The 13,248-nt window shown below is 33.1% G+C and overlaps 2 protein-coding genes across 2 annotated transcripts; one reads left to right on the top strand and one right to left on the bottom strand.

Annotated features, from left to right (window-relative positions):
- The first annotated feature begins 416 nt into the window (after positions 1-416).
- LOC112696471 (uncharacterized) lies at positions 417-4,936 on the top strand. Its single transcript, XM_025749263.3, has 6 exons — positions 417-1,700; positions 2,319-2,507; positions 2,654-2,893; positions 2,997-3,214; positions 3,321-3,575; positions 4,533-4,936. The coding sequence occupies exons 1-6, from the start codon at positions 1,283-1,285 to the stop codon at positions 4,788-4,790; spliced, it is 1,578 nt and encodes a 525-aa protein (XP_025605048.1). The 5' UTR covers positions 417-1,282; the 3' UTR covers positions 4,791-4,936.
- A 273-nt stretch (positions 4,937-5,209) lies between these two features.
- On the bottom strand, positions 5,210-6,935 carry LOC112696472 (mitochondrial import inner membrane translocase subunit TIM14-3). Its single transcript, XM_025749264.3, has 3 exons — positions 6,819-6,935; positions 6,446-6,618; positions 5,210-5,620 (listed from the first exon to the last, which is right to left on the bottom strand). Exons 1-3 carry the CDS (start codon positions 6,909-6,911, stop codon positions 5,464-5,466), a joined length of 423 nt encoding a protein of 140 aa, XP_025605049.1. The 5' UTR covers positions 6,912-6,935; the 3' UTR covers positions 5,210-5,463.
- Between the last annotated feature and the right edge of the window lie 6,313 nt (positions 6,936-13,248).

Below are 13,248 nucleotides of genomic sequence, written 5' to 3'. Positions count from 1 at the left end.
GCTACGGAGTCCAATTATTAAACCCAAATGCTAAGTCATCTTCCAGAAGAAGAAAGTACCAAGTTTTCTAATATTGCCTGGATCTTCTGTTTGTAAAGCCCAATAACCAGAGCTAGGGCTACCCAAAAGAAAAAACGGTATGGGTTTTCTTCATTTGTTATTCACTTGAAAAAAAAAATGAAAGGTCGTTTACCGAAAAAACGGGAAGGTTGAGGATAGAAGGAAAATAATCAAAATAATGATGTATCTACACTTGAAATTTTTTCTTTAAAAAAAGTTAAAATATCTATTAAATTTTAAAATGAAGAAATGAAATAGATAAAAAAACTAAACATAATAAAAAATAAATAAATTTTAATAGCAATTATCTAATAATAAAAATAATGGGAGATGAGCACATGAGAAGATTGACGAGAAAGAAAAGATCCCGATGACATTGAATTGATCCAGGCAACTCATCACATGTGATGCTGAATTGCTGATTATCTGACACTGCCACCAACAACTGTCCCCACTAAACAATTGGCCCGCCCCCAGCTGCCCACCAAATCTCCTTCCCTCACTCCTTTCCACTTCCTAGTACAACACATTTGCTCCCTCTGAATTATTTAATGAGATTTTGTTAATTCAAATATAATAAACCTCTCTCCTTTTTCTATGAACTAAAAAAGTTTACATAAATCAAAATTTGAGACAAATACCTTTAATGGAAAGACTAAACAAAATTGTTGCTGCTTACAAAATTCCTTGTCATCTGTAATGGAATAGTGGAATAGGTCACCCTTTTATTATTCTATTTTTCCTTGACCGTCTTAGTTGACTCTCTCTTGCTTGGCAAACCAAACAGTAAGTAGCAGTAGAAAATCAAGGAAAATGCTAACACTTCGCATAGGCCTTGTGATTTTCACTGGGGCACATGTCTCACCACTGTCAGAATAACAGAGAGTTACCACTACCCACTCCACATTCCATTCCATACTTACTTTTTGCATTTTCCTTCTTTCTTTATTTGGTTGGTTAGACTTAGTACTACTATTCCTATCTCCCTCTTCTTTTTAATCTTTTCCTTTTGTTTTTATTCAACACTTCGCTTCCAGATCACGCATCCGAGAGAGAGAGAGAGAGAGAGAGAGAGAGAGAGAGAGTAGCAGTTAATCGAATGATTCGTGTTCTATCACCATCATTATCTCCACTGCAATTCATTTTGTGATGTCATAAACCGTTTCACGAGTTATGAAACTCTGCTTCCAGTGAGTGAGTGTGAGTGGGAAATAAATAATTAATGGCGGAAATGAGAGTGACGAATTCGTGGAGCGATGAGCTAGCGAGTCTCATGGACGACGATCCGGTCGGTTTCTCGTCTTCCACGACGTTTGAGGTGAGGAGATCGGTGTACGCGCCGCCTCAGCCGAGCGTGGAGGAGCCAGTGGTGGTGGCGGAGGGGGAGGAGAGCTTGAAGGAGCAGGCGATGGGGTTCTTGATGGCATGGTGTGAGATACTGATGGAGTTAGGTAGGGGATGCAGGGACATACTGCGGCAGAACTTTCTCAACGAAGATTCCTTCCTTTTCAGAAACTTCGCACTGCCTTGCGCTAAGGTCTCAAAGAGGTTGAGTTTCCTCAACGATTTCTTGCCCGAGGATCGCGATCCCTTCCATGCCTGGTCCATCGTCGTCTTCGTCTTTGTTCTTGCCCTCGCAGGTTCGTTTCTTATTCTAATTCCATCTCATATATTTCTATTGGATTTCCACGGTTGTGATGAATTTGTTTCCGAGAACAATTTATATTTTATAGTTTATACATGTTAGTCTTCGATCACCATCATTGTCTTGAACATGTTAAAAAAAATATTTAATGCGGCCACTATTTACTAATTGTGAGGATAAATATTCTTTTGTTATTCAAAAATAATGACATACTCCGAAATAGTCATTCTAAATACCCTTCTAATTTTTAAAAAATTTTTAATTACTTTTTAAGTTTTTATATTATTCATTTCATGAAGTATTTGACTTTTACTTTATTTAGGAATTAGAAGGATGATCGGAATGATATAATTAGTAAAATTGTTCATTGTTGTTAGTTATCAGTTACAACGCTATGCACTCTAGTTTGAAACTTGTTGCAATGGGATCATTGGTTGACTATCCATGCCTCAGTGAACTTGCGTGTTCGCCTATAATTGATTTTCTATATCTATGCCATTGCAGTCAATCAATCCTCGTGTACATTCTATTCTATCAGATTTTGGAACAAGTTCTGTAATTTATTAAATTAATCTGTTACAGGATTTACTAACTTTATGCAAGTTATTTGCAGCTATAAGTGTAGATCCCAATCATGATGCTCTAACCGAGGTGATGAAGGTTCGCACACACCCTCCCAGTGCTAGACGCATATTACTTCCAGACGGTAGAAACATGTCTTATTATGAGCAAGGTGTTTCAGCTGGCAGAGCTAGATTTTCTCTTGTTGCTCCACATTCTTTACTTTCATCTCGATTAGCAGGTATAAGAAGTAATTTAGTTTTTCTTAATAATCAGAGAAAAGGGCTTCAATTGTATTTCATGCATCTTCTTATCAACAGCATACACTGCCAATTAGAGTTCTAATCTTTTGTTATGTTCTGTTGTCTTGCTCCCTACCTATGCAAGGTATACCTGGGGTTAAAGCATCATTGCTTGAAGATTACGGTGTCCATTTGGTCACATATGATCTTCCTGGTTTTGGGGAAAGTGACCCTCATCCCACCAGAAATCTCAATTCATCAGCCACTGACATGTTACATTTAGCCAATGCTGTCAATGTTACTGATAAGTTCTGGGTGCTATGTCATTCAAGTGGATGTGTTCATGCCTGGGCATCACTCAGATATATTCCTGACAGAGTCGCAGGTTGTTAGCCTTGATAAAATGTATAGTGTCTGGTTACCTTTATAGTGCTCCTCGTACATTTGTCATCTAATAATGTGATTTATGGTCTTACCTGAGATTGCAGGTGCAGTGATGCTAGCTCCTATGATTAATCCATATGAACCTGGCATGGTTAAAGACGAGATGAAAAGAACTTGGGTGAAGTGGCTGCCAAAGAGGAAATTTATGTATATATTGGCTCATAGGTTTCCGAAACTTCTCTCTTTTTTCTACAAGAAGAACTTCTTGCCGGAAAATCATGATCAAATTGATAAGCAGCTATATTATTCATTAGGAAAGAAGGTGATTGTGTGATAACATTAGATCATGATCAAATATTATTGAGCATTGACTTTAAGCTGCAGTGTAATGAAATGGATTTCTGTCATGATCTTTTTCATATGTTCAGGATGAGATTTTGATTGAAGAACCAGAATTTGAAGAATTTTGGCAGCGTGATGTGGAGGAGTCGGTTCGTCAGGGAAGTGTGCAGCCATTTATAGAGGAAGTTATTCTTCAGGTATCGAAATGGGGTTTTGGCATAGAAGAACTTCGTGTGCAGAGGAAGTGTCAAACAAGAAGTTTACTTCTTTGGTTGAAGTCCATGTACAGTCAGGCAGAATGTGAGTTAGAAGGATTTCCTGGCCTTATACACATATGGCAGGTTTGAAACTCATAAGTCATAACCTTCATTGGCTATTGCTGCTATCATGTTCTACATTTCTGTTATATATCAGGAACTTGATCTTCTTATCAGTAAACTATGGTATTCAAGGTTATTTCATTATGCATGACCAGTACCTCAAAATTGAGTTTTGATCAACCAAGTCTTCTTGGTGGTCGAAATAAGTGTCTTTTTAGCTATAAATTTGTTGCTCAATATTATTTAATGATGCTTTCGATACTTATTTTATTCTAACTTTACTTTTATATTTATTATTCCGATAAAAAATAATAATCATAATTTAATGGAAAGAGACATCAGAGGATACTATAAGCTTGTTTGTGTGTCATTAAGTTGTTGAAAAAATCTAAAAAATCTTTTTTCAATGATTTTTTTATTTTTTTAGCGTGTTTGTTAAATTTTTAATAGTAAAAATAAAACTACTAGAAAAAAACATTTTGTTTATTAGTTATAATTTTTTCCTTTTTTAAAAAATCTTTTTTATTTAAAACAAAGATGTTTTTATGTAATAAATAAACAAAAAAATATTTTTTATATTGTTATATCCAAACATAAATAAAATAATCTTTTTACATAAGATATCTAAACATAAAATTATTTTTATTTTTCTAATTTTTAAAAAAAAAATTCAAAAAAAATATTATTTTAAAAATTCATCCAAACAAATCCTGTAATTAACATAAAATAATTTTTTATCCTACTATTAAGCCAATTTAATGACTTCTAAATTCTTTTACTACAGTCTTAGAACTTAGATGACACTTGTTCATGGATTAACTAATCTGTACTACAGAACAAACTCATAAACGCCCTCCTTTCTTTCGTTTCTTCTTTTTTTTTTTTTTGTTGTTTCCTTGTTTTTCTTGTTGTCTTAACTTTCTTACAGTTGAACTTGTTACATGCGGGTCTGACGTTTCCTTCTTGAATTTTGAACAGGGAATGGATGATAGAGTGGTCCCACCATCAATGATGGAATACATAGGACGGGTATTACCAGAGGCAATAATCCACAAGCTACAAAATGAGGGCCACTTTTCCTATTTCTTTTTCTGTGATGAGTGTCATAGTAAGATATTTTCCACTGTGTTTGGAACCCCTCAAGGTCCTATACAAGAACCACAAGAGGAAATTGCATACGAGGAAAATACAGAAGATCTTATCCAACAACGTACTTCTGATTCTGATACGGCATGACACGAAACTGCTGATATACACCACTAGTTAGTTGCATGTAAATAATAAACACAGGCAGCTCCTATTCACCATGGAGCTTGAAAGGAGAATATTTGTTACGATTCTTAAATTTTGGAATCATAAGATGACAAGAACTTCAAAATCAAGTCATAAGAACTTATGTAGAATTATTACCTACGTTGTTTTACCTAACCTCTCCCCTTTTCCACAAGCATTATTATGGCATGATGTTCTTCACCGGAATGGAGTTGTATTTTCTTCAATTTGGCTGATTGGAGCTGTTTTAAATTGTTATCTTAAAAAAAATTGTTTAATCATGCCATTAAAGCTTTGAAAGGCATTTTTGGAAATATTAAGAGCCTTATTTAACATAGTATATTACGGATTTTATCTACAAAGAATGAGGAGAAACATGGATATCATAGACAAGTAAGGTATTAAACATCATAGAAAAGAAGTGCATTGTTTTTAATCCTCTGAAGTCTAAACATAGCCAAGATACACAGGCTCCTCTTATGGACTAATTTATTTGCAGGTTAAAATTTTATCATTAGGTAATCACTAATCTACTTGGAAGACTCAAATAATTATAATCGATACATAATTGTAGTAAGGAGCGTTGTCGATACTGGGGTCAAGAGCAGAAAGAAAGAAAAGATTACACTCTTTAGCTTCAAAATGCTGACCCACCACCCTTGATCTTTCCAAGCATGACCTCTTTTGCTTCATTGATTTTGGATGCTAGGTAATGGCTTCCACCTGCATCCGGATGGTTTGCAATCATCACCCTCCTATGCGCTTCTTTAATCTTATCTGTCGGAGTTCGATCTCTGCCATTATCAAATTTTGGAACAGCATGAGAAAAATTGTACCAAAATGCATGAAGATTGTTAAGTACATAGATAAAAAAAAAATGTTGTGGTTCACTTTGTTGATCCAAGTTATCATGAAGATTTTAAGTTTTAACTCTGCTCTCTCCACCTTCGTCCAGGTTTGGGACATAATATGTAAAGATTTGCAACAAACCACGGCATAGGCAGAGGTCTGTTGAGTTGATTCCTGAACTAATCAATCAAAATTAGGAGTACTCATGAATTCATGAGAGCTGGCATTGCCAAAGAAAATGACCCACACTTAGCAACATAAAATAGCTTATATGAACTTAATGCAACCACCGGCAAGGGAGCAGCGCATTCAGTGAATGGCCTCTGTCTAACATTATATAAACGGCTGCAGCTGTCCCTAATTTTGAATCATCAGCCAAAAATCCAAAACTGCTAACACTCACATTTTGTTTAACTGAATTTAGCACTCATTTCCGTAGACTCTGTTATTCATGGAAAACACATATCAGCAGGGTCACAGAGATATAGTTGTGGGACTAACTCCAAGGGACTAATGTGATAGATGAAGCTTTTCCAAAGTCTTAATTTGCAGGTAATATTCACCGAAAATTACATTAACAATCCTTGTTCCAATTCCATTATTGCAATTAGGTAGAAAGTCCAATATTTTGCATTCATCAAGAAATGAATTCTAACCAAAAGTTATAATCCTTTAGGTCCTTTTCTTACTTAAATTATCATTGCAGAAGCAGGATACTTAATGATAATCAACTCTTTGTTTGAACAAAAATGGTTGTGTATTACTATTACCTAACCCCAAGCACCAGAGCAGCTTCCCTTCTATTCATAGTAGCTTGGAAACCGCCTTCGTAAAATCTACGCACTCGAGGTGGCCTCGCCTTGAATGCTTGCAAGGCATGGATACCATATCTACCAACAGTTGCAGCAGCTGCCACAGCAAGGCCTGCCAGAAAAGGTGTAGCCTTCTCCAAAATTTAATGAATTCAGTAAACTAGAACATTTTTTAACATACAACTTTTGTTCAACAACCATAAACCCTTTATCAATCAAACATGGCAGAGAAATTGTGCAACATTTGTGAAATCATGGCTTTGCTTTTTATGTGAAAACTGAAAAGCGAAATGAGAGAGAGAGAGAGAGAGAGAGAGAGAGAGAAACTTACCATTCCGAAAACTGTTAAACCCTTCTGCAACGGAAACTGGCTTGTGTTTGCGTTTCCTTTCGCTTCGTTTTTTATTGTTTCGCATTGACGCATTCATTTCTTTCTTTGGCAACACGTAAAAAGAAAATAATTTTCAATGTTGCTTTTGTACTGGAAGAATTACTGTATTTTTATTTTTATTTTTAAATACAATTTCAACAGTAAATTACACTTACAAGTTACATCCGGGTAGTTACATAATATTAAATTGGATACGATATTTTCCGTAGAAATATACATTAATCTCTTCAAAATTGAACTTAATTAACCTTCAACACAAATATATTTGATTAAAAAAAAGTGAATACCAATCTGATAATTGTTTTGAAGGATTATAAGAATTTTAAATAAAAAATAATTTTTTAGTCTTTGATATTTAATTTTGTAAAACTAATTAATTTCTGTATCAATGATTTTTTTTCAAAATATACTTACGTAATATATTCTCTATTTAATTTTTATAAATAAAAATAATTTAAAAATTACTAATATTTTTTAATTTTATACAATAAATTTAACTAATATATTTAAAAAATAAAAAAATTAAAATTAAAATTAAAATAATTTTGATAATTATCATTAAAAAATAATAAAATTTTCAAAAAAATTATTAATTCTAGTTGGTTCTTAATTAATAAATTAACAGTTTAACATGTTATGTAAACTTATTCAATTAATATCGATAAAAAATATTGACAGAAACTAATTAATTTTATAAAAATAAATATCAAAAATAAAAAATATATATTTTTCATATTAAGAATTTTAGTATTTTTTGAAGTAATGGTGAGAATCGTTTAAGATTTTTTCTCATATAAAAAAAAAGCATTATGAATGATATATCACTTACTTTTGCAAAAGCCCAATAGAATGTTTTCATAATCAAAGGAAAACAAAAATTTAGTATTTGAAGTGAAATGCTTAAGATAATTCATGAAAGAAAAAGGCGGTTATCCATGTAAAGAAGGCTAGTTGTCTTCACTTGAAAATGAAAATGTAGGTTCAGTGATTTAGATGTGTCATGTTGCAGTTTAGAAAAAATATATATATATTTGTAAGGGACAATTTGGATATAAAATTTATGAATTTTTATGAATTTTTTAAGGTTTTTTTTACAAATTTTTTTAAAGAAATAAAAATAATTTTATATTTAAATATTTTATATAAAAATATCTTTTTATTAGTAATTATATTTAAATATAATAATATATAAATATTTTTATTTATTTATTATATTAAAAATATCTTTTAAGTAAATTTTTTTTTAAAAAAACTCTTATATAAAAATATTAGTAATTATTTTTAAGATGTTTACTCTTATTATTAAAATTTTGTCAAACACAATAATTAAAAAAGAATGACATTCAAATAAACGCATAATATAAAAAAAATTGAACTCATCTTTAAATCCTTATAAAAAAAATACTATTTAAAAAATATTAATTCTTTGTTTATTATATTTTATATCAATATTTTATATTTAAAATTTAGAAGGTAAGATTTAAAATTTAAAATTTAGGGTTCAGACTTCGAATTTCAAAATTTACGATTTAGACTTAGAATTCAAAAAATACTATACTTTTCTTCTTTTAAAACACATTAATATTCTAGTTTGGATAAATTTAATTGAACCACTTTTTGAAATCAACTTTTTTTTAGGTAAAATATATCTTTTGTCCCTGAATTTTGGTAAAAATTTTAAAAAAACTCTTAAGTTCTATTTTGTTTCAATTTTGTCCCTAAAGTTTTTGATTTACATCAAATATACCATCGACGGTTAAATTTTTAAAAAATTTAAAACCAATCTAATAATAATGCATGAAAATTATGCTTGATTTGCTTGTATTGAGGGGTTGTTCTTATGAAATTGTTGTTGAATCGGTCTTAAATTTTTTGAAAAATTAGCCAATAAGAGTATATTTGATGCAAATAAAAAATTTCTGAAACAAAATTGAAACAAAATAAAATTCAAGAGTATTTTTAAAATTTTTCTCAAACTTTAAAGACAAAAAGTATACTTTATATGTAACTGCAATATAATGCATGTTAATTGTTGAGCTTGCATTTTTCCTTAAAAATAACTGTGATTATTTTCATGTGATTTTTTTTAAATAAACCATTATAAAAAAAAGTAGTTACCAAAATAATAGTGTTTCGAGGATTATTTTAAATTGGAATTTGAGTTTGAACGTGAGGTCCAAATTCTTTTTGAAGTAGCGTTTGACATTTTTTGGTGTTGAGGTGTTGTGGTCCGACATCTTGATGAAGGTAGAAAGTGGTACTGCAAGAAATTTCGATGCTTAAGTTAGCAAAGTTTTAGGCAAATTTTTTATGTAGATTATAGTTCAAAGAATACCTAACAGTGTGAAGGTATTTATAGTTGTAAGTGGTGAGTAGATAACCACTTTATAAAGTGGTTCCACCTTTGATGGTGGATAATTATTCTCTTTTATTAGGGAGGTTTTTGAGATCTTTTTAGATTAATAGGAGATATTATAGGAGTTAGTTACTTATTTCAATGAGTAGGGCTAAGCCCATGTTGATGTATCCGACCTCCACGAAGTTGGGTAGGTATTTATGTAGATCTGAATATTGATATCTGCAGAGTATTGGTTGAACTTCGTTCATTTTGGGCCTGGCTTAGTTGTGGGTTAAGGTATGAACAGTGTCCTTACTTGAGGCCGAGCTTCTTTAGGTCGGGCTCAAGCATTTTTAAGTCGGTTCTGATCTCTTGTAACTTTCATTCATTCAAGTCGGGTTTACGATCTGTCTTAGAAAATAAGTTGGGTACTCGAGGTGATTTAAATCTGAATGTTACGTCTTTTCGTCATCGTTCGTGCATCGTTTTGGTTATCTTGGTAATTGTGTGTGTCATTGAATGAGGGATAAAATTACTATTTTACCCCTGTGGTTATATATGTAACGATCCAATTTCTAGTACGTCATAATCATATAAAAAGTAAGGTGTTACTGACCTGTTTTCTTTATTATCTATTTAATATTAAACATTTACGACATTAACACATTCCTAGTTTTATCATATGAAAGCTAGTAAATTTTATTTTTATTCATTAATAACCATTCGACAAAAACTTCCAATATATAATAATCACATAATTACTAGTAATACATTATAGTTAATCAATGAACAACATATACAAGCCTAACCCACTGAAATAAAAGCTTTAACTAACAAGGTGAGAGAAAAATAAATTCTAGCAACAACTGATCAATTTGTAAACAAAATCTTCTATGCTTCTACAACTTCACAATAAGCATCCACACCTATAGCTGATTGGGTTGGAAAGAGAGAGTAAGAATGGGGAGTTCTTAGTAGGGTCAGGATTAGAAGTTAAATTCATTTTACTATTATTAGCCAACAGCAACAAGCAACAAAATACATTCAACTTAACAAATAAAGAACACAGAAGTCCAAAAATCATAAAGTACATACAGAGCACTGATAAACCACTATTTTATGATTTATCTTGTCCTAAATTGAGTGGTTTTTATCAGTTTTTCACCCACTTATTCATATGAATTGCACGATATTACAATTCCTTCCCAAATTTATTCTATGATTGAAAACTTACTTCCTAAAGCTTTAAATTGTGTATTTTAATTTCTCTTTTATACCATTCGATGCCGTGATCTGTGCGTTAAGTGTTTCAGGCTTCATAGGGCGGAAATGACTTAGAGAATGGAGAGGAAGCTTGCAAAAATGGAAGAAACACAAGAAATTAAGGAGATGACCAGCGAGAAGCGACGCGGACGCGTGGCTCACGTGACCGCACGAAATAGAGGAAATCGCAGTGACGCGCTCGATGTAGTTTTTAGAGAGAGAATGCGTGGATTGGAAGCTGCATGAGTGACGCGAACGCGTAGACGACGCGTACGCGTGGCAAGGAAAAACGCTGAATGACGCGCACGCGTGGACGATGCGTACGCGTGACAAGCGCGATCTGCAGAATTAACAGAAAATGCTGGAGACGATTTTGGGCCGTGTTTTGACCTAGATTTCGGCCCAGAAACACAGTTAAAGTCGGGAACATGCAGAGACTTAACATATAGGATGACTCATAATTCACTTTTCATAATTTAGATGTAGTTTTTAGAGAGAGAGGTTCTCTCCTCTCTCTTAGGATTTAGGATTAGGATTCCTCTTAAAGGAATTAGGATTTCATCTTCTTTGATCACAGGTTCAATGTTCCTTTTATTTATTTTCTCAATTTAGTTTATGAACCCTTTATGTTTAGATTGATTTTCTTTTATTAATACACATTGAAGTATTTCAGACTTATGATTGCTTTCTTTAATTTATGTTATTGATGCTTTCGCTTTATCCAAATTATTTTCATTCAAATATATTTTCTTCCCTTTTGGCTTTGGTTGAGTAACTGGTAACACTTGAGTTATCAAACTCCTTGTGATTGATAATTGTTATCTTTGCTAATTGATTTGAGTTCCAATAACTCTAGTCTTTTCCATAGGAATTGACTAGGACCTGAGGAATCAAATTGATTCATCCACTTAACATACCTTCATAGTTAGAGGGTGACCAAGTGAGAGCAAAAGCCAATTCTCATCACAATTGATAAGGATAACTAGGATATGACTTCCAATTCTCATACCTTGCCAAGAGCTTTATTAGTTATTATTTTAACGACTTGTTATTTTACATTACCTGTTCCCAATTTCAAAAACCTAAAACATACCTTTTTCCATAACCAATAATAAATCATACTTCCCTGCAATTCCTTGAGAAGACGACCCGAGGTTTGAATACTTCGGTTATTTATTTTTATTGGGTTTGCTTAAGTGAAAAACAAAACTTTTGTACGAAACGATTCTCTGTTGGTTTAGAAACTATACCTACAACGCGATTATATTTGTGAATTTCTTTACCATCAATTGATCCAATCGTCAAAATGGCGCCGTTGCTGGGGAATTGCAAACGTGTGCCTTATTATTGGTTATTGTAAATATTTGCTTTTTAATTGATTTTTTTTCAAAAATTACAAAAAAAAATTTCAGATTTTTATTTTAAAATTTTTATCTTATCTTATCTTATTTTTCAAAATTCAAATCTTTTTTCAAAAATTATATCTTTTTCAAAATCTTATCTTATCATTTTTCAAAAATCATATTGTTCTGAGGGTTACCTGAAACTAGAGATTGATCTCGGACGAGATCTTTTATATTGATCGGAACTGCTGAGTCCGATCTTACGGGGGTGTCTGGAGTTGTGGTGTCCGACATGTGAGACTTGATGATAATGCTGATCCTTCGTCCTCGGAGGGTGGGGGGTACCTGCAAGGGACTCCATGCTTAAGTTAGCAAGGGTATTAAGTAGGTATTGAGTAGTATCAGAGTATGAGTTATACCTGGGTGCTCCAGTGTATTTATAATGGCGTAGAGTGACATTCTTAGATAGGATAAGTTAGTTATCTTATCTTATCTTTATCTTCGAACGAGGTCATCTTATCTTTAAGGGAACCGCCTTTATCTCTATAGGCTTGGGCCGCCCTTGGATTCGGGTCGTGTTCCTCTGCTTGGGCCCTTTTATTGGGCTTTCCTGTGACTTGGCCGAGCTCTTTAAGAAGAGGCCGGGTTGTCCTAGCCTGAAGAGGTCAGTTGCTTTGTCTGTAGAACATCCCGGGTCGGACAGCTCGACCCAGGGTATGAACAGTGCCCCTGCTCGAGCTTGGTCTTTTATCTGGCGGTCGAGTCTTGGTTTTAGGACTTCGAGCCTTCTCGGCTAAAGCCAAACTTGAGCATTTTGTCGCTTTATCTTCCGTAGAGCTCTTTCTTGAATGCGGAATATTTCTGTTCCGTTTCTTCTAAAAGCGCGCGCTTTTTCCTTTTAGCGTTTTCCTTGGGAATGTGCGAGGGTTTTTAATGCCCCCATTAACTTGTTCCGTTTCTCTTGATTTTCTCTTTTCAAATTTTTGTATCCAAGAGATGGTTTTCCTTTCCCTGTAACTTCCCTCTTCTTTCGCCATTTCCTGTTCTGCACTTCTCGTCTCTCTGTGAAGCTTTGGCCTTCGCTTGGTGCTTCTGCTTTGTGATCGATTCTCTGCTACTCGCTTTTCAAAGTTTTCTTTCTTTTTCCAGGTTGGTTTTGCTTTCTTCCTCACCTTTTTATTTCTGCTACTTTTGCTTTTGATCCTTTTGATGACGCCTTGATTTTGTATGCTTGGAAAGCTTGAACCTTTTCTTCGTTTCTATTTTTACTTTGGAATGTCATTCTTCAATAAAGTTTTGATTTTGCCTGATTTGTTATTGGAAAGCTTGAATCTTTTCGTACCACTATGCTTGACTGTCGTTATGATGTATGTTTCTGATTTTCTTTTCGTCTTTCTATATGCTTTCAGCTGGATTTCCTGGTAGT

The sequence above is a fragment of the Arachis hypogaea genome, chromosome 6 (genome assembly GCF_003086295.3).
Source record: "Arachis hypogaea cultivar Tifrunner chromosome 6, arahy.Tifrunner.gnm2.J5K5, whole genome shotgun sequence".
NCBI lineage: Eukaryota > Viridiplantae > Streptophyta > Magnoliopsida > Fabales > Fabaceae > Arachis > Arachis hypogaea.
The sequence above is the reverse complement of the archived record's forward strand: the minus strand, read 5'-3'. Positions and strand labels throughout refer to the sequence as shown.